This window comes from Xenopus tropicalis, chromosome 6 (genome assembly GCF_000004195.4).
Source record: "Xenopus tropicalis strain Nigerian chromosome 6, UCB_Xtro_10.0, whole genome shotgun sequence".
Taxonomy (NCBI): Eukaryota; Metazoa; Chordata; class Amphibia; order Anura; family Pipidae; genus Xenopus; species Xenopus tropicalis.
This window is the reverse complement of record NC_030682.2, coordinates 65,934,512-65,958,547: the sequence shown is the minus strand read 5'-3', so window position 1 is coordinate 65,958,547 and position 24,036 is coordinate 65,934,512. Positions and strand designations below refer to the sequence as shown.

The 24,036-nt window shown below is 38.9% G+C and overlaps 1 protein-coding gene across 1 annotated transcript in view; it reads right to left on the bottom strand.

The window, feature by feature from the left end:
• reck (reversion-inducing-cysteine-rich protein with kazal motifs) overlaps positions 1–24,036 on the bottom strand; it is an 80,155-nt gene that overhangs the window by 29,299 nt on the left and 26,820 nt on the right. Inside the window, exons 6-14 of the mRNA XM_002938937.5 lie at positions 23,495–23,580; positions 17,844–17,891; positions 17,061–17,094; positions 16,146–16,343; positions 13,005–13,269; positions 5,808–5,987; positions 1,631–1,843; positions 1,319–1,455; positions 695–835 (exon numbers count right to left, since the gene is read on the bottom strand). Of these exons, the coding sequence (XP_002938983.2) occupies positions 695–835; positions 1,319–1,455; positions 1,631–1,843; positions 5,808–5,987; positions 13,005–13,269; positions 16,146–16,343; positions 17,061–17,094; positions 17,844–17,891; positions 23,495–23,580 (1,302 nt within the window). The remainder of the gene's footprint in view (positions 1–694; positions 836–1,318; positions 1,456–1,630; positions 1,844–5,807; positions 5,988–13,004; positions 13,270–16,145; positions 16,344–17,060; positions 17,095–17,843; positions 17,892–23,494; positions 23,581–24,036) is intronic.

The following is a 24,036-nucleotide window of genomic DNA, read 5'->3' as shown; positions in this document are numbered from 1 at the left end:
ATCCCCCTCCACAATAATACTTTTTTTCATAGAAAGGCCTACCTGCAACTTTTTTGTGGTATTCTTTAGTTATCATTAGAAGGGACCTGTTAGTATTGTGGTTCTGTAACAGATGTTTTGGCTTTAATGCTCTTTTTTCAACAGTACACAAGGTAATACAATGTCTCATTCCTCTGTTCATAAGGGCAAGGTTGCATTAGGCTCTAGTGATAAGGGAATGGCTTCAGCAGGTATTTTTGGTCTGCAAAGCAGCCAGTTTGCAAAATAATGTCCAGTCTTCCATGGTCCAAGAATGCTCACTTTTGCTTTACACCAGAAAGTAAGTGATTAAAGTTTATAGAAAGATACTCTATTAAGCAAGATCAGCGCACCAGAGGCCACCCTTTTAGATTAGATTGCAGGGATCCACATTATTAGATTATAGAAGCAGCTTAGTTGGCTGGTTTCCAAGTACTATTATGAACAACAAGAGTTGGAATTAGTTCTGAAAAATATCACCCATTTTATAGTCATTATAGATATTTAACACTGACCTGCAACAAATCTGATACTGCTCCATCCCAAAGATTTCCAAACAAAAAAAAAGCTGTTACACAATATTTCAGTGCACCCCAATATTGATGTATTATATTTCCTCATTGAAAATATAGTTAACTGCAATATGCAAGTGAGATAGATCATGGGAATTCGTTACCTTGACTACAGAAATATGGAAGGCACGGTTCTCCAGGGAGGCACCCCTTCCTATTCACCTCACACAAATGATTTGCTGGACAAGGATTTGGATTACATGGATGAGTAACTTCCTCTATGGCATTGTCCAGTGGGCTTGATTCTGGCATTAGAAAGGGAGTAGAAATTAAGATACCAAACATAAAATTATTATATACCTACCAGTTAATTACTTTATATTTGTTTTATTTGCCTTTACCCACATTTTAAAAATCAAATGTGATAAAATAAAGGATCTGACCTTAACATACCTTCATTAAATTTTAGAAGATTTTTCTATTATAATCACTGCTGCAACAGAAAATGATGCTATGCCATATGGACTATATTAATCAAGGGGCAAAGCAACATGTTTTTAGAAACATGACCCCAAAAATGTTTTTTTAGGTGAACTGAGTTTTATAAAGAATTGTGTGTCTTGTTCCATAATGCTTTTATAAATATGCCCCTATGTCTTGTTTAAGTATCTATAATGATACTAATAATACATGAAATAATAATGTTTTCCTTATGTGATAAATAATTAAGCAAGTTTCCTAGGTTTCTAATACTACCACAGCTTAAACCTCTTTATATTTATACTTACTAAGATAACTGTCAAGTGGAATGCAGTCTTCATTTTCATCAGAAGGAGAAAGAAGCTCACAAATACTTTCTGCTGTGTGACTCTCAGGAAATCTACTATGATCACCACACTTTGTAAGTATTTCTATACAATCTGTTCTTCAGATGAGAAAAATAAAAATGGGCACATTACTAATTATTTAAATAAGAATGTAAATCAGGCTATAAATCTAATAATTTGTTATATTACAAATGAGTAATGAGTTGGCCAACTGAATATATTTGGCTGTTCAAATGGCTTTGCCATTGAGGGCATATAAAAGAGAGTCCTTACTTGCAGATGATGCTTCCTCTAGATTTACTATTACAAGGTTTAATCTGCAGTGAGCACGCTATAGCCTTCCACATTTCTGGGTGACATTTTTTAATATCCAGAACAGGAATATTCATGAAGGGCATTTTAATGCTGCCTTTCTCCCATAGTTTCATGTCATTCATTGCACCCTGGTCTGACTGAATATTGCAGCTGCGGAATAACTCTGTTGGTCTGGAAAAAAAAGATAGTCATCCTTAAGTATGTTCTATTTGTGCAGAGAAAGCATTAAGGCAAATCTTACACCGGTCTATTGTACTGGAAAAAATATGAAACTATGTTAGTATATGAGCCCCACTGGGTTCTTAAAACCTTAGAGGTAACTACTGTATAATGAAAATGAAAATTTAATATGAGCTTTATCTAATGGAAATAAGACACCACATTTTTTATACAATACAATCATTCAAAAATATTGTCCCATTTCTAAGATCAAGTTACTGTCGGCCATTTATCTCAGTGCAGCTTTGTATCAGAAGTCAGAGTTGGCTATGTTGAAAGGTAATCCAAACATAATATAGAGAGGATCACAGTCTTTCCATGTATATAATTAATCTTACCCGTAATACGGATGGGTCCGGTTGCTCATGCCCCAGACCTTTCAGCTTAGGGAGCCATTATGGGAAAATAAAAAAAATAAAGCAGGCAGGCACTCCGGATTTTCAAAAAGTTGTAGAAAAAGGCAGCCAAAAAAGGTTATAGTAAAAAGGTATAAATTTTATTTAATCCATATGTAAAAACAGGGAAAGCCTTACGCGTTTCGTACCGAAGGGTACTTAATCATAGGCATTATTAAGTACCCTTCAGTACGAAATGCTTAAGGCTTTCCCTATACATTAGAAAGCAAAGGGAGCATACACATATGTATCTGATCTATCGATTAAAACCTGACTTCAATTCCTGCATGGAGATAGCAAATTGTGGAGAAGGAAATATTACTATTTCCTATATCCTTGTTGGAATGAGATCATTTAATTAGGCCTATGTAAAAAATAAAAAAGCAGATTTTGGGACTTCAAGTCCCTCTACTTTCTATATTGGGTGGTGCTTTCCTTCGATGATAGCAATCCGTCAAGGCCCTGACGCAGCCCCAAACCATGATGCCCACACCACCATACTTCACAGTTGGGATGAGGTTTTGATGTTGGTGTGCTGTGCCTCTTTTTCTCCACACATAGTGTTGTGTGTTTCTTTCAAACAACTCAACTTTAGTTTCATCTGTCCACAGAATATTTTGCCAGTACTGCTGTGGAACTCTCTTTTGCAAAACACGTGCAGCAATATTTTTTTTGGACAGCAGTGGCTTCCTCTGTGGTATCCTCCCATGAAATCCATTCTTGTTTAGTGTTTTACATATCGTAGATTCGCTAACAGGGATGTTAGCAGATGCCAGACACTTTTGTAAGTCTTTAGCTGACACTCTAGGATTCTTCTTCACCTCACTGAGCATTCTGTGCTGTGCTCTTGCAGTCATTTTTACAGGACGGTCACTCCTAGGGAGAGAAGTATCAATGCTGAACTTTCTCCATTTATAGACAATTTGTCTAACTGTGGACTGATAAACAGCAAGGCTTTTGGAGATACTATTATAACCCTTTGCAGCTTTATGCAAGTCAACAATTCTTAATCGTAGGTCTTCTGAGAGCTCTTTTGTGCAAAGCATCATTCACATCAGGCAATGCTTCTTTGGAAAAGCAAACCCAAAACTGATGTGTGTGTTTTTATAGGGCATGGCAGCTGTAACCAACACCTCCAATCTCATCTCATTGATTGGACTCCAGTTGGCTGACACCTCACTCCAATTAGCTCTTGGAGATGTCATTAGTCTAGGGGTTCACATACTTTTTCCACCTGCACTGTGAATGTTTACGTTTGTGTGTGAGAACAGTGTACAGTGTATAAGCCAGGTGCTGACCTTTAGTGCTTAAAACTAAAGTTTTTCTATATGGGATTGTTCAGTGGATACAATGGCACATGCTAATAGATAAAGCACCTTTTTTGAAAATGCATCACCTCTCAGGTTTTAGTTTTCTTCTCTGGGTATGTAGCCCACCCATGATGCTACATATGCCAAGCAACTGCTCACGTAGTAATTAATGGTCCAGAAAATAGATGAAGTGTCACTTATACCTAGGAGCCAATTGCTGGAAAACAATACATTCTACTTTCTCTTTTATTGCAATTCTTACTCAAAATAATTTTGTTATGATACCAGAAGCAATGTTACTAAATATGATTTATCATATTTCATACCAAAGAGATCATTTGAAATATTAACTTTTCAAGTGTTGAAGGCTTGCAAATGTTTGATTGCTAGACAAAGGAAGAAACAAGATATACCAGACAATGCACAAATAATTGTCCAAGTAATTTAGAATATGAGCTGCCAATTTCAAGAGTCTTTATTGGAAAACGACATTTACCGGAAGCCTTTTAGCAATGGAAGGACTTCTAAAGTAGAATAGTATATAAGGTAGTTAATTATCTCTTTTTATTTTATAAGAAGCTACCCTATGAGGTTTGGTATGTTTTATTTTTCTTTGTTTACAATCCAGTTCTGATCATATTTATTGTGAAAAATATTTTTTGTTATGAGAAATTTTATCAAATTAAATAATAACTATAAAACAAAAAAAGCTTAGCTTATGGGGCAAAAGGAACAAAAAACTTGACAGTATTACCTACTGCATGAAGTTCAGTCCAAACTAAAATCTAAGTTTTAATGATGTACAGTTTACAATTTAATACAAACAACATTTTTCATCGTTATTGTCATCAGTGGATAGATCTCACTATAAAACAGTGTATTAGTCTTAATAACTTTTCAATATCTAACTTAAAAAACTTGAGAGATGAAAACGCCCTCTATTTTGATAGTTGAAAGCCATATACTAGTTTAGTGCAACTGTGTTATATGGCAGTGCTGTCCAACTTCTGTGGTACCGAGGGCCGAAATTTTTCCTGCCTATGTGGTGGAGGGCTGATAATGGAAGCCAGTTTTGACCACTCCCCTTTTTGAAACCACACCCACTTGAAACCACACCAGTGTTATCACATGACCATACCCAAAACTCAGGCGTGTCTGAGAGTGGCGTGTTCCTGACACTGTGCCTTCTGTACCCTGCCTGTGTGTGCCTTACTCTGCCTTCCCTACCCTGTCTGCGTCTGCCATACTTTGACTGTGTGTGCCATTCCTGGCTGGTTTGTGCCATACTTGGCCTGTGTGTACCATACTCTGCCTTCCCTACCCTGCCTGTGTGTGCCATACTCTGTCTGCCCTACCCTGCCTGTGTGTGCCATACTCTGCCTGCCCTTAGCTGCCTGTGTGTGCCATACTCTGCCTGCCCTTAGCTGCCTGTGTGTGCCATACTCTGCCTGCCCTATGCTGCCTGTGTGTGTGCCATACTCTGCCTGCCCTTTGCTGCGTGTGTGTGCCATACTCTGCCTGCCCTACCCTGTCTGTCTGTGCCATACTCTGCCTGCCCTATGCTGCCTGTGTGTATGGCACACACAGGCAGCATACAGTGACACAATGCTGGCACTGCTCCTACAGTCTGCACAATAACTATATATTAAAAAACTTTAAATTGCAGTACCACCTCAATATATGTTCTTTTTGTAGTGTGCAGGAATTATTTGTGGGTTTTTACTGCTCCTACATTCTGTGGTGTGAACAGTGGAACAATGTGGGTGATTACAGTCTGAGCCTGAGGTGTGAACAATGCAGGAGTTGAACAATGCAGAGATTAAAAGGTGTGAACAACACAGGGGATTACATTTTATACATATACATATTTTAAACAATACAGAGGGTTTACAGCCTGAATCTGAGGTGTGAACAATGTGGGGGGGGGGGGCGCAGTTCATCACAGTACTGATACCATTTAAATCTTACACAAGAGTTAGCCATCAAAGCAGCCAGACAGGTGGGGGGGTCGCGTGCGGCCTGCTGGCCACCAGTTGGGCAGCACTGAGATATGGTATCAAGAGAACCATCTGAAAACACCAGCCTCTGACATGTCTAATTTTCCTATTACAGTATCAACCACTGGATATACTAATATACTGTAAATAAATCATGTCTAACTTGATTACATTTTACTAGCTTACATTTATTAGCTTTAGCATTTTGCCTTACCTGTTGTTAAAATTTGTGCAGAATGTGAGATTTCGACAGCCCAGTTGACACGGTTCTCTTACATCAGCTAAGCATGTTAACATTGGTGCTTCCAGAGGGTTATATTCACAAGCAAATTCGAAATCTTGCCAAGCCTGTGTATTTCCCCAGCTTGTACTGTATAATTTAGTGCACAAATCCCTAGAAAATAAACAGTTTAATTTTACAAGGATCAATAATCGTGTGATTAACTATTAGACAGCAATGATAAGTGCATGGACATAGTACAAGAATAGTCATTGGAGGTTAACAGAAAATATACCAAAGTGGTGTAAAAGGGTACTGTATGTAGTGTAGTACTTAAAAGTAATTGAAAGCATGCAATAGGTCTGTGTGTTGGTTTGTCCATTGACAATTTCTTATAACAGTTTTGAGCTCAGTGGTCTAAATGGTTGGCAGTTACCAGGATTTAAAAAAATGAAATTTGGGGACAGTAGTGACAATGTGGTGTGCAAAGCAACATTTTTATGCCAGTTTTGATGCCCACTCAACATCTCTGTATGTGATCACATGTATATTGTACTCTGTATTTTACCCTTGGGAAGCCCAGTATATTGTAACGTCATACATACTACCAAATGTAACTAAGCAATATTTAAAGATGTTAGTTGATGGTAACCACAAAATATTTGTTGTATTGGAGTCTTTTTGTTGCCTATGCATACATTTATTGTAGGTCCAACTTCCTGTTTAATGCCTCGAGAGCACATGGCAGCATTTAAACAGTGACAACTTCTTCACCAGATGCTCTCAGAACACTACGTAGTATAAATGTAGTGCCAGCTTCACACTGTCTGGAACACATAGCAGTGTAAAGGCACTTTTAGCTTCCCATGCAATGTCCACCTCTAGCAACAACAAACAACAATAATATATACAGTGGCAATTTCATGCTTAACAGTACATATGTCAGTAGGAACAGTAACACCAAAAAATGAAAGTGTATCAAAATAATTAAAATATGTACTGTTTCTCTGCACTGGTGAAAGTAGTGTTTGCTTTAGAAACACTACTATAGTTTATATAAACAAAGCTGCTGTGTAGCCTGCAAACTTTCTTTAATAGCATTCCACCAATAATTCTTTAACTTAGCTATAAAGGGAAATGGGGGTCACGTTTGAGTTCTGCACCACAGTTAATATGTACAGTCACTTGGGTTTGATTCCACATCTGTTTATTCTGAGATACTAGTGACCATTTGTGAATATTGTGACCACCCTGAATGTGTACCTTGGCTCAAGCCAGCAAAGGTACATTTTTCAAGTTGTTTTGATCTGTTTATGAAAGAAAACTGCCTTTGTTTTCCACCTGCTGTTGCTGGCTAAAATAATAGCCAATTCCATTTAAGATACTTCTGCTGTCCTGACACTTACTCTGTGTGAACCTGCCATAGGCAGAAGCAAAGGATTTGCATGTCTCCTTTGTCAATTTTGTGACTGTGTCTCATGTTTGTTGCAAGTTCTTAAGTATTGCCTCAACTCTAGGCAGACCTCTCCTCCACTTTCCATCTGGTGTCCATTGAAGGGCAATGTTAGCAGTTGTGTCTGTATTACAGATTAGCACAATTCCAATCCACCTCTATTGACCTTTGTATATATTGTGACTTTTCAAGGAAATAAGTTTATTCAAATTTTTTACAAAATGTGATTAGAGATTAGAGTTTTAGTAAATCTGCTTCTAACAGTCCCACCCCCTTCTTGCTTCACATTTGTACCATTTAAATATAATAGAACCCCAATTTAACATTTTTTAAAGGTACCAGTAAAAAAAACAGTGTAAATCCAAGAAAATTAAAAATCAGGGAAAAGCAACTTTTTCTTCATGCACTCAAAGTATATTAGAACATGACTTAGTTTGAAATAGAACATTTATGGGTCTCAGGCCCCACTTACCAGGATGGCCAAACCTTTTGACCTCATCTTTACTTACCTCTGCTCTCTATCTAACCTCTTTTCCCTCTCTCTGATCTCCATCTCCTTACACTCACACTCTCCCTCTTACTCACTCCTCCTCCACCTCAGAATCCTACAACCAGATGCAAGAATCTTAATCACAATAATCTACAGCATCTCTCATCCACTCTACAGCCTTTGCTTTCCTCTATGTCTTCATTCATCTGACCTCAACTTTCCGCATCTTTTTAAAACACACACATCACTGTTTTGGATGACTTTGCACCCTCACCATACACCACCCACATTGTGCCAACAGACAACCCTGGCACAGTAAACACACAAAGCAACTTCAAATGCAGTCCCACAGCCTATAATGCCTCAGGAGAAAATACAACGTTAACACTAACTTCTACTGTAACAAATCGTACTACATAGCTTTAGGGATGCTTTGTTCTCTGTAAAGCAGTTCTATTTTTCTACTCTCATATATACATAGTCTCACAATCCTAAACAAAGTTGTTTGCTATGTCCCTGCTACATCCACACTACCAACCTGCAGCCTCTTTTATCTCTTATGGGGGCTTTGCTAGTTATTTCCTCGACAAAATTCAAGTGGAACTAAGGCTGAACTCAAGGGATAGTACAGTAGTATAGATTCCCTTCAGTTCCTACATCTCCTACACCCTTTTCCTCACTATCTCCAGACTGACTTCTCCTGTATAAATCTCATCTCACCACCGGCTCTCTTGATCCTATTCCCTCTAATCTCATTCCTCCTCTCTATATAAACTCTGGCCATTACTTCTCTCATTAATTTCTTGCCCTCTTAACTGGCATATTCCCACACTTTCCAACACACAGTCATAAAACCTATCCCTAAAAAAAATCTTCTTAGGATCCTACACTGTCCCCTAAATATCTACTTCTCTCTCATTTTTCATTCTGCCCAAAATTAGTAGAAAAACATGTACACAATGACCTCTCACAATATCTAACATCTTACTCCCTATTGGAACACTACAATCTGGCTTCTGCCCCCGTCACACCACAGAAATAGATCTTATTAGATGACTAAACAACTTACTCTCTGCTACTCATCGATCATTCTCTTTTGCTCCGTATTCTGTCCTTATTGGGGATTCTAGAAATGGCTCTATTTTGGAAGCACCATGCCTTTGTACTTCCTGATCTCAGTCTCAACTCTTTATGCATGTAAATCATACATATTTTTTGGGAAAGCAGCACAAGTGTAGCAGCACAAGAGTGAATCCTTCCAAAGTGAATCATTCACTAGTGGACTGAAAACGGAGTTTACAGTGATACTGACACCAAAAAAAATCTTATCAACATGTTAATCTACATTCAAACCTACCTATAGGTCATGTTGACTATTTTTTTCTGAGAGTTCTGGTTCTCTAAATAAATCCTATATGAGATCCTGAACCCGACTGTCTGGCAACCCGACTGTAGCTTCTCAAGCTGCCTGTAAAAAGAGGAGCTAGCAGACGTCACAAACCCTCCCTTTTCACTATCCCATACTTTGAGCCGGCATAAATAAACACGTGACCCTGACATCGCCTGCTTCAAGGTACTCACCCTCCCCCTGCTCCTCGCACAATCAGATAGCAGACACAGAGATTTCCATTGCCTGCCTGCTTCAAAGACTCGGCAGCCTCTGTCCTTACTCCTTACTGCTACTACTTGCCACAGGTGATATCTCTCCAAATCCTGGCCCCTGCTGTATTCTCTTATACTCACTACATCATCCTTCACCTAACGAATCAATTGCATCTGAACTTACACCCCAGGGCTTTGCTAACTTCTTTAAAAGCAAAGTCGATTCTATCCGCAAACAATTTTCCCAGCCTTCAGATACCAGGAATCTCCTCTTTCTGTATTTAGCTCCTTTGATCTCGTAACAGAGTCTGAAGTGTCTCAGCCTACTACCTGCTCCCTAAATCCTATGCCTTCATCACTATGAAAACAATGTGCTCCTGCCCTTACTCCAGCTTTTACTCATATATTCAATTCCTGTCTGGCGTCTGGTACTTTTCCCTCTCTATTCAAACAAGCATGTGTCAAACCCATTTTTAAAAAGGCTACACTGGACCCATCCTGCTTATCTAACTCCTGGAACTTCTATGCAGTCTGGAGTACTTCACTGAGATGGCCTTATGTAGAGTGGCAAATGATCTCCAGACTGCCAAGGCCAAAGGACACTACTCAGTCCTCATTCTCCTTGACCTTTCCTCTGCTTTTGATACTGTCAACCATTCAGTCCTTATGCAAATTCTCTATTCTCTGGGTATCTGGGATCAAGCTGCATCCTGGTTCTCTTCCTATCTTTCTAACCGCTCCTTCTCTTTTGCTCTTGCTAACAAATCCTCTACCCCTGGTTCAGTTTAGTGTGGGGGTGCCTCAGGGCTCTGTACTTGGTCCTTTGCTGTTCTCCCTGTACACTCTCTCTCTAGGAGACCTTATTACTTCTTTTAGTCTTAAATATCACTTATATGCAGATGACATCCAGATACATTTAGACACCCCTTCACTAACCTCTGATGTTCAAACCCAGATTGGTAACTGCCTCCTGGCTATCTCCTCCTGGATGAACCAACATCACCTCAAACTTAGCATAACTAAAACAGAGCTCATGGTCTTCCTGCCCAAACCTATCTCTTCTCCTCCTTTCACCATCTCTATTGACGGTATGACCATTAACCCTGTTAATTTAGCACGCTCCCTTGGGGCCATCTTTGACCAGTCCCTCTCCTTCTCTAACCATATTAATAACACTGCCAAAACCTGCCGCTTTTTCCTCCGCAATATTGTCAAGATACGCCCCTTTCTTTCTCAAGTAACAGTTAAAACACTAATCCATGCCCTTATCCTTTCCCGCTTAGATTACTGCAATATCCTACTAACCGGCCTCCCAGACTCCCACCTCTCTCCCCTGCAATCAATCTTAAACTCTGCAGCTCCTCCTGCTCTCTCCTAAATGGGAACCTGCTCAGCTCACTTAAAGGAGAAGGAAAGGCTAATAAAGAGTTAATCTCAAGCTGCAGGCATACCTTCAGTTGTCTCAATAGTGCCCTTAAGTTTCATCATATTTCACCTGTTCAGATGATCAGAAGCTAAACAGCTCCTGTAGGCAGTGGCAGCCTTCAGTAGCAATGTGTGTAACTTGATACTGTCTCCTGTTCTGAGCTACACATGCCCACCAGCCAATCAGAAGCGGATCTGCCGGGGAAGGGGGGAGGGAATGAAACACGTGCAGTATGAAGCAAGGAGGGAAAGGAAAGAATACCTTTTTAAAGATGGCTGTCTGTTCAAGAAAACAGATAGAAAATGTTAAGTGTGACTGAGTAAATATTTGATTAGGTGAGCCAAAAGTGTGGCGTTTTTACTAAACAATAGGAGGACTATTGGGCAGTATGCTTTTTAAATTTTGACTTGCATTCTCCTTTAAGCAAAGGATAGCTTACAAAATCCTTCTGCTAACATTCAAAGCCCTTCACTTCTCTGCTCCTCACTACATTTCTTCACTGGTCTCCCTGCCTGTCCGCTCCTCTCAGAACCTCCGTCTTTTTACACCATCCACACCCCCACAGCGCTTTGTCATCTTAAATCTTTCTATCTCGCTGCTCCTTACCTCTGGAACTCTATCCCTGAATCCCTCCTTAGGGAACACTCACCCACTCTTTTTAAGATAAAACTCAGATGCTACCCTCTGGAGCACTAAAACTAAAAAAGCTCCTTTCTACTGTGTCTCATACCACATGGCACTTACTTCCTTTGCATTTATACTTATTTATTGTATTTATTATAACACTTGTCCTCCCTGTGTGTAATTTTGTATTTTGTAAGATTGTACAGCGCTGCGTACCCTTGTGGCGCTTTATAAATAAAGTTATACATACATACATATAATTTTAAATTGCTACGGTTGAGTGCAAACTGGTAGCTGGTATACCAGATGGCTGCATACTAGTACAACACATAGTACAGAACTTTCACTGCATACCACCAGTTCATGTTGGTTCTTCTGGCCATCATCAGGATGCTGACAGATATTTTATAAGATGGGTCATACATTTACCTTTCATTATCTTCTGTTTAAGTTTAGTCACTTATTAAATGGTTTTAAATACATGTTTAAGATAAATTCTGTACTATTGTGAAAGTAAATATGGGCATCATCTTAAATTTTGTATTAAAAAAAAAAGCTTGCTAAATGAATAACAGACACCATAAAACACCACATCACTGACTTTCCACTGTATCCACCATGCTTCAGACACCCTTATGGTAACCAGTATACTAATTGATTGCCACAGGTATTTAAACATGCTGCAAATTTTAATTATGTAAAAAATTGTGGTCACTTCTGGAAAATCCCCCAAAAATGTGCTGCAATGATTGCATTAAAGAAGAAAGAAAGCCGTTATCAATCAACTACACTAAAATGTTCCTTAGAACACCCCCTCCTGAAAAGCGGTTTTATTTTTTAAATATAATTACATAAAATTATTGCACTGATGCATAGAAGATCGGCTTCTTTCCAGAGTTTGTGGCCGCCATTTTATTTGCAACCATGTAATTCCCCTACCTATACTTCGTACTGCCCATGCGCCTCATAGTGACCCCACTCACGCTCTCCATGCTCTGTCAGTAGATAATGTAAACAAACCAGCTTTAATTAGTTGTGCAGGATTAGTACAAACCTCAGTCAGGCAGACCCTAAAGCTGCTTCCCTGCTAGCCTAAACTGCACCTCAGCTCTCTGTCACTAAAGAGAAAAATCAGCGTCGCTTCTGTTCAGGGCATTGCTATAGTAACACCCTGAGCAGAAGCGTAACTGTGATTGGCGATGTGAGCTGACAGGAGGGGCAGAGAGGTCAATGATAACACTCGGTAATGTCATGTGACCCAAGCGTCATCAATACAGCAGAGGACTGAAAGCGGACTACTGTGCATGTTTGGGGCGCCTTAAGAAAGGAATGCGCATGCGTGCGCCAAAATTAGCTTCATTAAGAAAGAGAAGCTTTTTGTGCATTGCATTACAGGTAGAAAGTTTTTTAGCAAACAAAGGAGCACTATGCAGAAACCACTGAACACTACAATGAATCATTAACAGTAAGTATATGTTCACCTGATTTCCATTAATTGCAGCTTTAATTTTTTTTTACCTGTAGTTGTCCTTTAAATACTGACAGTTTTCAATTAGCGTGACCTTATTTTAATTGCCATTTTATGTACTTGCTTACCTACAGTTTGAAGAGTTTGCTTTGGAACAGCAATGCAGTTCAGCACCATCAAGACCTGCTGAAGGCGGAGGAGCGATGTTGACTCCAGGACGAACTGCCCTTGAGCTTTCCAGGAAGCACTGCCAAAGGGGATCCTGGGGTAGAGGTTTGGTGCATCCTTCACTAAGGCTATCAACAATCTCAGGCTCTGTTTTCTTAGACATAAGAATTCTTTTGCAAGCTGCCTGGCAACGTGGATCCTCAGCTCTGTCACAGCAGTACAAACCTAAGAAGAAAAAGTATAAAATATGAATTCTATTTAAGCCTTTAACAAACTTTGCAACAATGTTACATTTGCAATCTCTCCCACTGTCTCCAGAAAGACTTTAGCCAGCAGTTTTGAAGCAGAGCTATGCACACACTTAGGAGATGACCTGCTTGTATTTAATTTATATCAGGGCAGTCCATCCAAACTCTCTGGATAATAGGTTTCTGGATAACTAATCCCATGCCTGTATATGTTAAGAGTAGTGATTTGTTCTTCAAGAACATTACAGTGAACAACAGTGTTTAGTTGCAACTGGACACTGGAACATCAAGCACATTATACAATGTGAAGGCAATTTGGACACCCCAATATTACAGTAAGTGAGAAGCAGTACACAATCTTACCCTAATCACATAATATAGTGAAAGCCAGGGGGGTTGACACCTAAAGCACATTATACAAAGAGAATTAGTAGGTGCTGCCACCCAATGCACATTATACATAGCAAGACGCAGTGGGGACTGGCACATGGAAATTCTATATACAGTGAAAGGTAGTGGGTTCTACAACCCCAAACACATTGCATATAGTAAGAGACAATGAGCAATGGCATCAACAGCACATTATATTAAGTAAGAGATAGAGGATACTGGCACGCCATGCACTAAATAACTTCCCCCACAAAGAAGCAACTTTTCTGAAGCTGGAGACCTGGAGCACTGTCTGTAGAAGGTTAAGAGGTGCAAGTGCTCCACCAATCTTTAAAAATCCCACAGCACCAGTGGGAACACTTCTAGACTCATAGGTATACTGTAACTGGTACTTCATCAGTATTGCTGAATGCCACACTTGTGAGACACATATTTCCGATCTTGCAGCTTCTGAAGCAAGTGTTCCGCATCCACAACACTATTCAAGTGCCCTTCTAGTAGTTGGTGGGCCCAAAAGAAAGGAATGGAAGTGGGGCTCCAAGCGTCCAGTAGGGTGGCTAGTGAGAGGACAGTGGTCCTATTTCAAAGCAAAATCTAAAAAGCCCCCTTTTTGGATGCCCATGAGCAGTAAATAATGGGTTTGCTGAGACTGGAGAGGATGGACTAGACTGGCCTGCACATAGCCCTGACATGAACACTACTGAAATGAATTGGAAACATCAGTGCCCAATGCTCTTCTGGCTGAATGGAAAGGAAAGCACCAAAAATGTCCAAAATCTAGTTAAAAGCCTTCCCAGAAGAGGCTGTTATAACAGCATAAGTTGAACCGGCTTCATAGTAACAACCTTTGCTTTGGGAATAAGATATAAGACAGGCAGGTGGCTAGATAATTTTGGCCATGTAGCGTAATTGTTATAGTTAGCAGTAGAGTGTTGTACAATGTTAGTCGTATAGCAGTTACCCAATAAATGGCTTAACATTACCACAAAATACTTTTCTGATAGTTAGCAAAACAGAAAGCATTATGACAGACATTATATACATACCTTACTACTTAGCCTATTAACTTGGCCCTTTTAAATGCCCCAAATTGAGCACATTAAGTAGACTTGTGTTGAAAGTACATTCTGTCTGTTTTTCATATTTTTTGCCATTATAATGAACTCATTTGAAATTTGGACTATGTTTACTGAACTCATCTCCCCCTTTGTTTCTTAACAGGGCAATTTGTTCAGATCTCCTTAACTACCTTTAAACAAACCTCTCTTTTATCTAAGCAGAAGCCTCTGATCAGTTATCAGGGACTTCTCAGTGGACGCTGTTTGGGACCAGAAGTAACAAGTGAAACTGGCTTCATATTCTAGTTTAGTGCCAAAAATAAAAGAAACCAAAGATTATTTTTTAAATTAAAACAAAAGTATGTTCATCACAAGCCATATTCATTCAACTGTTGAAAAAGGGGTGTATACTGGCCCTTTAACCTTCCCTGTACATCTAATGGAAAATGTAAGAGCTATTTAACTATGTAATGAAACCTATTCTTGCTTATGTATTCTCCTGCATAAACACAATTCTGCTGCAAACTTTGAGGCTATGGTGGCACTTCTACATAATTAGGACAAAACAATTTTTCTGTGCTTAATCTTAGTGCTTAATGCTTAACTTTTAATTCATCTTACTTTAAAAACAATTCGCAATAAAGCTGTACATAAATCACCCGAATGAGATCTCAATTCATTAGTCCATATCAAACTATGGTATGGATTAAAGGTTAAAAACACACACATGCTCTGTATTATTCAGTTTAGTTCATTAATCTATCATTGGAGTGTAATTCATTTCAGAGCATGATTTGATAAGACAAACGCATAGGTGCCCAACTGATGTGTTCACTCTTTATATACACTGGCGAAGCTAAAGGAGATTGCTAGAATATGATGTGAGGTGTGTTGTTAACTCATACTAAATTATATCATAAGGTAGTGCGCAGGCTGGTCCCTAGCACCCAATTTGCTGCCCCACAGCTTAGTTGCTACCCCCACAGACTGAGCACTCCTACAGCTGATCACTAATAAGCTATGTACTAATTCACTGAATTGTGCCACTGGTACCCTTATAACGAGTAAAAGAACAGGCCCGTTAAGGCATCCACTCGCGTTGCTCAAGACTAAACTTGTTTGGCATACATTAGCCCATACAGTAATTAGTATGTCAATTGCGCAATTATATGAAAAGGATAAACCGGCTATCAAGAGCCGAACAGTATCACTTGGGAGGAGAATTTGAGGACGCTGTTAGTGTCAAATAAAAAGTGCAAATTACACACAGCCCTCTGGCTGCTCTATTCACTCTGGACACATCAGCTTCACCTCACTTCCTCCTTTATGTCGAGTGACTTCTACATAATAGTATCTATAGAAATGTGGTGTAAATGTGTAAAAGGAGATGATATATTTAACTTACTGTCCACAGGGTTCCTCATTGGATACGACTGGGTGTAGTTGTTTACACACTGAACTAAGGGAGGACTGATAGAAGCACAGAAATTTTCAACTGCTTTAATTTGGGAAGGACCTGGTGATGAATCTGTGCGAAAGATGGCTTGACAATATTCCCGACAATTTGTGTGCCGTCCTGCATAACTACAGCACACTGATCCCACTGAAGGCAAAGCAGAGAATATACCACAGCAAAAAACAAAAATGTTAGTTTTACAACAAGGTTTGCATTAATTTAGCAGTAACTGTTAGGGCTATGTTACACATTGTAGTGAAAACAATATAAACATATAAATGGTAGAAAAAAAAAAAGGATTCCCACCCAACTTCCCTTCTTTTTTGTCAAATGTAATTTGTGGTTACAGCTTACTGTGTACGCAGAATATTTAATTTTTAGCATATCTGAATGTAGTTACATTTGAGCTATCAAATTCATCAAATCACAAAGACACAAAGAGGACCCTACAACATCATGATTCTAATAGGGTGTTCCAAGACCTAATAAAGTTGACCAATGGAATTAGAATAAAAGAGGGTTTAAATAGAAATATTAACAACAAAAATATAAGAATGACTGTATAACTGAACTTGGCCTTAAATGAATACTGAGAATTCATGTTCACAGCTGTTGCTTATGTGAATGAAAGGCAGCCAGCGTAGATAGTTATTGCCTGCCATGCATTATATATCACTAGTTAATTAAATGCACATAATGTGCCAATATGCATTCTTGGCCATTACAAAATAATTTTTGAAGTTCAAAAATAATTCCACATGTGTATTTTTATTACAAGGAAATACAAGAAGATTGCCTATCATGTTTACAACCCACATCCAATACTCTAGAGAAAATTTAAAAAAGAATATTTAGATCACTTACTTTCATTTCTGTTAATACAGCTAATAAGGGCTGTCTGTGAAAACAAAATTAGATTATATATTTCTTTGTTTATAAACAGTTTATGCTTTAAGTTAATTTTACATTACTTAGTTATGTTCTATATCAATGTATTTACTGCTGTGTACCTTAGATTGAAAGGGAGCACAGCTAAAAAAAGTCACTGCTACATATTCACATTAACTGCTGCCAGGCTTTGCTGGATGGGACACTACTTTTATATTGCTATATGTTTAGGGCACTGTTCACATATTGCTAAAATAAATAAAAAATTAAGTTGGCACTGTTCATATACTGTATGTGTGTTCTAGGGACAATTCTAGCAACACTAAACATAAAGCAGGCACTGCTTTTATACTGTTGAGGCAGAAGATAACAAAGCTGGCGCTGCTTTTTTACTTCTAAGCAAACTGAAGAGATAAAAAATTCTGTCATTGCTGTCATAAGCTTCCCAAATTTTTGTCTTTGGGAAGACACTGCACATTCCTCTCTCTCTATAGGTGGAGGGAGGTCTTTCAGTCAGGCATAGTACATCGTGGCACATCTGGCCTGGGGGAGTCGGTGGGAGAATACCTTCCTGGAGGTTCTGATTCACTATTCAGTATAATGTTTGGTAGCAATGATGCAGGTTTTAGCAAAGCTCAAGTGGACAAACTTGCATAATCCCTATAATTCACAAGTAGATAGTTGATAGAATACAAGATTAATTATTTGTTCCAAAGATGATCCATAATTCTATATCTTAACAAACATTACAAATGATACCTCGTATTGTTTTCTGCAGGCTTTTGAAATATCATTTTTCGATGATGCCTAAAAATGACATAAAAATAAGAGACACGGTAAACATCTGAGATTTAAATAGTTGTTGCTGACAGTATAAAGGTAATGGCACACATGGAGATCTGTTGCTTATGGGAAATCTGCACTACAGCAGGTAACAAATCTCCTAAAACTGCCACCCCATTGCCTAACCTTCGCATCACTGCAAGTCAAACACATTACTCTGCATGCATCTTTCAAGGAATAACAGCAGCAGGAGCAAACTGTGCTGCAGTTTAATAGCCTAGAACAAAACATATTATTCTAAGTGCAGCTCTAATATGTATGAGACACAGGGTGTGGGCATATATCAAAACAGTATTAATAGATTAAATTAATTCAATATGTTAAAATATATTCAAAAATAAAATTTATTTTTTTATTTCTCTCTCTATCTATATATATATATATTTTTACTTTAATTGACCTTCAAGCTGGACATGTAGGAGATAAAATGGCCATTCTACCCATTTCTTCCTCAATTTGGCCATCAGACTTAACCCCAGTGGCTTCAAGCCCCGCCCTAGACCTGCCACAGCTGTGAAAGCACTGGTTTTCAATATAAGATGGTATAAAAAGTTTTATGTAACTTGTTTGTTATGCAACAATGCCATGTAGGGACCCATAGGGAAAGGAAATGGCACCTTCCTGTTTGCATCCACCTGAGGAACAGGATGGATGTGTGCTGTGAGCCCAAGGCATGGGCCCAGGCCAAGTGAAGTCAGGGAACAGGGCCCCGTGAATGAGGCATTAGATAGTGGCAGGTGTAGCTCCCTTTATAGTACCACTCTAGGAGTGTAAGGCAGTTAGGGTTGAGCTAGAATGAGCAGCACTGAGCTCCTGCATAGGACTTGCAGTTTTGGAGATATCTCTCCCAGGCCGTATTGCCTGTAGTGTAGGGATCCAAGTGAATAGGGAATCAGGATAGAGAATTCCCTGAGGGATCAACTACGGGGCGTGTCGCAGAGGTGAAGTGAGATTCCTGCCAAGTCTGCCCGCAGGGGAGTGTCAGTCTGTATATACACCCTGTATGTGTTGCCTGTACCACTGACATCTGAAGCTGTATTGTGAGTAACCCTGTGGGTGTTCAAAAAAAATGTATTATTTTGTTATTTACAAGAACCTCTGGCGCCCTCTGTTTTCATTTTTCTGCATAGCAGCAGGAGAGGTGTAGTTGCACAACACCCTCACCTTCCTCTTCCACTTAGCGAAGGCCCATTCTGGGTAAGAGAGTACAGTGTAACCCATGTTCTACTGGTACTAGTCCGGGAAGGCAGCTATTGAGCTGAAATAGAGGTTACACATGCATGAAAAAAAGCTCCAGGGGGTTTATTAAAAAAGGGCTGTAATTGGATATTTAGTAGGCCCTATGTGGATTGGCAGCCTACAAAAGGCAATGTTTGGCAGTGCATGGTTTGGTTTTATGTAACCAAAACTTAATAAGTTAAATAAGAACCAGCTTTGATGCCACTAGGAGCAACATCCAAAGACTTGGTAAGGATGTTGCTTATAAACCACTTCTTGGGGTCACTGCATTAAAGTGCATACAAATTACATAGTAATGTATGTACTCTTCAATAATAATAATAATATTATTCAATCTACTCCTAATGTCATGTCTCATATAACATAAGCATAAGCTTCCATCATACTTATTTTTCTTTGCTCATTTCTGGAGAACTAGCTGTTAAACAATGCATTAAACAATTTTTAGTGTTACATTTGGACCCATCTGACTACCATACTTACCAACATGTTACTCGGCACAGTGCCTTGTGGGAGCTCAGACTCCATTTTATAACTCATGGTGAAAGAAGTACACAGTTTTCTTCCCTTTCCCCTATGATAACATCACTGGTAAACAAATGAACTCAATGCAGTTTTGTTTTTCTGTGTGCTTTTTGTATGTGTGTATTGCAAGAGCATTCCTCATACTCATTGTATTCACTTTCATTTGTTTCATTTTCACCTCTTGCTGTAATCATACAGTGCTTGTTTTGAGCCAAATTTAAGGGATAGTGACACTTCTCAGGTCATTAAAATGTGCCTGCAATCACAAAACTAGGCATCACTGTCAGTTAAGTGCATTAAAGTTTTTCAAATTATTTCAGCCTAAAAGCTTGCCAAAATCTGCTCCAAGTCTGCACACACTATGACAGCATGCCTGTAACTACAGGTACACAAAGGAACAAATCAGTCCTGATCATTTTTAATTAACCTTACTGCAAAACAAGGAAAAGCGGGCGGGGGGGGGGGGAGCTTGCAGGAAAAGGCCAAAAAGCAGACATATAATTGTCATGTCTGGATTCTTCTGAGAGAGGAAGTCAGACACCCCAACAACATGTTTTCAAAAAAGGAGACAAGAAGTCCTGTGTTTCTTTTGATAGAGAACTCAGTGCAGCTTATGGCTGTATTTACATAGACCTTTCCTTCTCCTTTAAAGGAGAACTCCCTAAGCTCAGTAACTGAGCTACTGGGGGCATCTTTGGAGACATTGATCTTCCCTGTTAAAGTGCTGTGGTCGCCTTGGGCTGGTACAGAAGCTCAAAACATAATGTACAACATTTCTGCCCTACTTCTTTAGTAAGGCTTTAGTTCTCCTTTAAGAGCATTACACACACTGCCACAAAAAGTATGAGGTACGTTCTTTGCAATTCATGCCTTTTGTAACAGTTACATACTTGGCAGAAAAAGGGTTAAGTGTAGCAAATAGTAGGCAGTCTTTGCTACCAGGGAATCCTGACCTTTATTCAAATAACTCTCAAGACTTATGCCTTCATTCAGAGTTCTCAGTTCCACAAAACAGCTGCAGTCGCTGCATATTTAAGTCAGTGGCGAAATATTCCATACCCCTCTGTGACTCCTGTGAAATGAATGGGAAGTACACTACATGGTAACTCTTCCTGTTTTTCCATTTTTGGGCTCCCTCCCCCAGTGTCCTGTCTCTTTAAAGTATTCCCCTAAATTTCTATCATTTGCAAGCAAAGTCCATGTGCGCTTGCACAGAAGTCCATGTGCGCAGAGCAGAATCTGTGGCTTCAGAAACGATTGTACACATGTGTGTGATATCACTTCCTTACCAGTGAATTTTGTGGTGATAATCTACATTAAAAGTTGACAGCTCTATAGATGTGACTGGCAATGACAGGCTGTTTTTGCCTAAAAATACTTAAACTATACAGCAAAGGAATGCTTTGGAACAAAAGATACTTTGCTTGTCCCGGCATACTGTATATTTGGAGCAGCAGTTATCCATGATGGTACCTGCAACAGAAATGCAGGCCCAGAGGCTTAGATGCAGAATTCTAATACTGTAACACAAACAGGATATGTCTGCTGTAAATATGTCCAACCAAGACAGATTGCTTCTTTGTATAACTTAAAAACACAGTACAAAAAGATGTTTCAGAACTGAAATTATGTATTTTTGCAATAAGCAACAGGATGCAAGAAGTGGAACAGCATTCCCATAAAGTAGATATAACAAGATGTAACTTTTTTTCACAGGCTTTCTAAATTTGTGAGTTTTGTGTAATTCCCCTTATGTAAATTATAGGGCTCTAAATACCTAACAAATATTTAAAAATCATATTTTTCAATTATGTATGGATATTTATCAGTGTAAAGCTCCGTGTATTTCAAATGCGCCAATACAAAATATGTATAGTTTTATGGAGATTCCTGACTTGTATAGATTAAAAATTTTCAGAAGTAATAATTTTGATTGAAGAAAACAGTAGGTGTAGCCCAGGAAACCAGGAAATATTTTTAGAAAATACACATTCTGCTGAATAAAAATAATACTATAGGGCTCAGTTACATCCGCAGACAGTGTGCAACTTGTGCTTTTCCAATTCAAGCACTATTGCACCTATTGACACAGTGCAAATGAAAGTTCCATTCCTCTAATCTAAGGGGTGGCCTCTGGTGGGATGATCGTTTTTATGGAAAAAATAGAACACCCTCTATCTGTCTATAATTCTCTCTAATGTACTTGTACAGTGTAATTATGTCCCCTCGCAAGTGCCTTTTTTCCAGAGAAACCTACCTTGACAGTCTATGCTTATAGTTTAAATCTTCCATCCCCTTTACCAGTTTAGTTGCACATCTCTGCACTCTCTCCAGCTCATTAATATCCTTCTTAAGGACTGGAGCCCATAACTGCACTGCATACTCAAGGTAAGGCTTTTACAGGGACCTATATGAGGCAAAATTATTTCCATCCCTTGAGTTAATGCCCTTTTTATGCAAGACAGCACTTTATTTGCTTTAGTAACCACTGAATTTGTGGTTTGTGAAGTTGTTATCTACAAAAATCCCCAGATCCTTCTCAATTAAGGATACCCTTAACACACTATTATTTAATGTATAACTCACATTTAAATTATTCCTACCCAAGTGCATAGCTTTTCAACAAGGAACCTTATTTTCCATTTTGCTGCCCAGTTTGCTGTCCAGATCTGTAAAGTGTCAGCATCCTGCATGGACCTTATAGTCTTGCATAATTTAGTATCTTTAGCAAAAATTTAAACAGTACTGTCTATGCCCACCTCCAGGTCATTAATAAATAAGTTAAAGAACAAATGACCAAGGACTGACCCCTGCGGTACTCCACTTACAACAGTGGTCCAATTAGAATATATTCCATTTACCAACACTCTTTGTAATCCATCCTTCAACCAGTTCTCTATCCAATTACAAATATTATGTTTCAGGCCAGTATTCCTCCACTTTATTACTAACTTTCTATGAGGTACTATATCAAATGCTTTAGCAAAGTCCAAATATATGGCATCCACTGCCATCCCAGCATTGAGGTTCCTGCTCACCTTCTTATAAAAGGCAATTAAATTAGTATTCAAGTATCCTATTCCTTATTACCCCTTCCAAACGCTTTCCTACAACTGATGTCAGACTAACATCTGTCTGCTTGTTTGTTTGTGACACTAGCCTGGAGCAGGTAGACTGGAAAGGAATTGCAGGTAACCGCAGACACATGGTTTCCATATGTTTGCTGTTGTCTTGGGTGTCTGGGGTCATTCATTTTCTGCCTCTGCTTGTTACACTGAGAAACAAACAGGGAGTGAAGTAACAGCTTTAAGTGTTATCAGAAAACTGTTAATAAACAGAACAATTTTAGCACGATTAATCACGTCAAAGAGTTATAGGACAAAAAAAGCACAATATAATCACTAACATTAGAAACCACCATCTTCAGTGATTTCCCAGTGATCTGTTGTGGCTGTCCCTTGAGAACTGACTGAGGACACATTATAGCAGCATCACAAGTCAGAGTCTGAAAAGTACAGTAGCATAGTATTTACTATATTGCACATGTATACATATAACATATCATGTAGATGTAAATAGTCTTGGACAGGCTTAAGGTAGTCGCAGAGTAATCCCTGATGAAGGTGGCACAGCATTCAGAAGAAAAGTTCCCCATGCAAGGTTAGTAATTATATACACTGGGGTGCCTATTAGTCACTATACTTGTGCATTAAAATGAATACTGTTTTTTAAACTCTACACCTAAACTTTACAATTAGGTCACATTGCAGATTATCATAGCAAATCGCTACAAATAATTTTACCTGCTTGCAAGCTCGCCGACACTCCACAGCTATTGCTAGTTCACAGCATCCAAGGCCTACCCAGCCATCTGACTTCTTGGAAACACCTGGTAAATACAAAGTGAGCAAAATAAAAAATATGCCAATTCACCACTGCCATGCCGTTTAACACCTAGGTAGACCCTTAATTGATTCCAAATCGTATCCACTTCTGTTTAAAGAGATTCTGTTTAAAGGGAAACGTGTTTTATCAAAATCATCCATTGATATCAATTAATATCTCCTACATTTCAAACCACTTTCTTAATTTGCCATTTCCCCTTAGCCTTGCACTAAAAACCTTAGTCTTTCTATACTGCTGCACTGCAGGTTGGAGTAATCACACCCCTCCCACCTCAGCCTATCAAAAGAACATGGGCAGGTAGCAAAGTAACACCTCTCCCTAAAGAACTCACTTCATTATACATTTTACACAGGGACTGAGTTTTATCTGCAGCTTACTGGGCATTAAACTGTTCAGTAGACCCCTGGCATTCATATTTAGGATGTTTTATGCTAATATG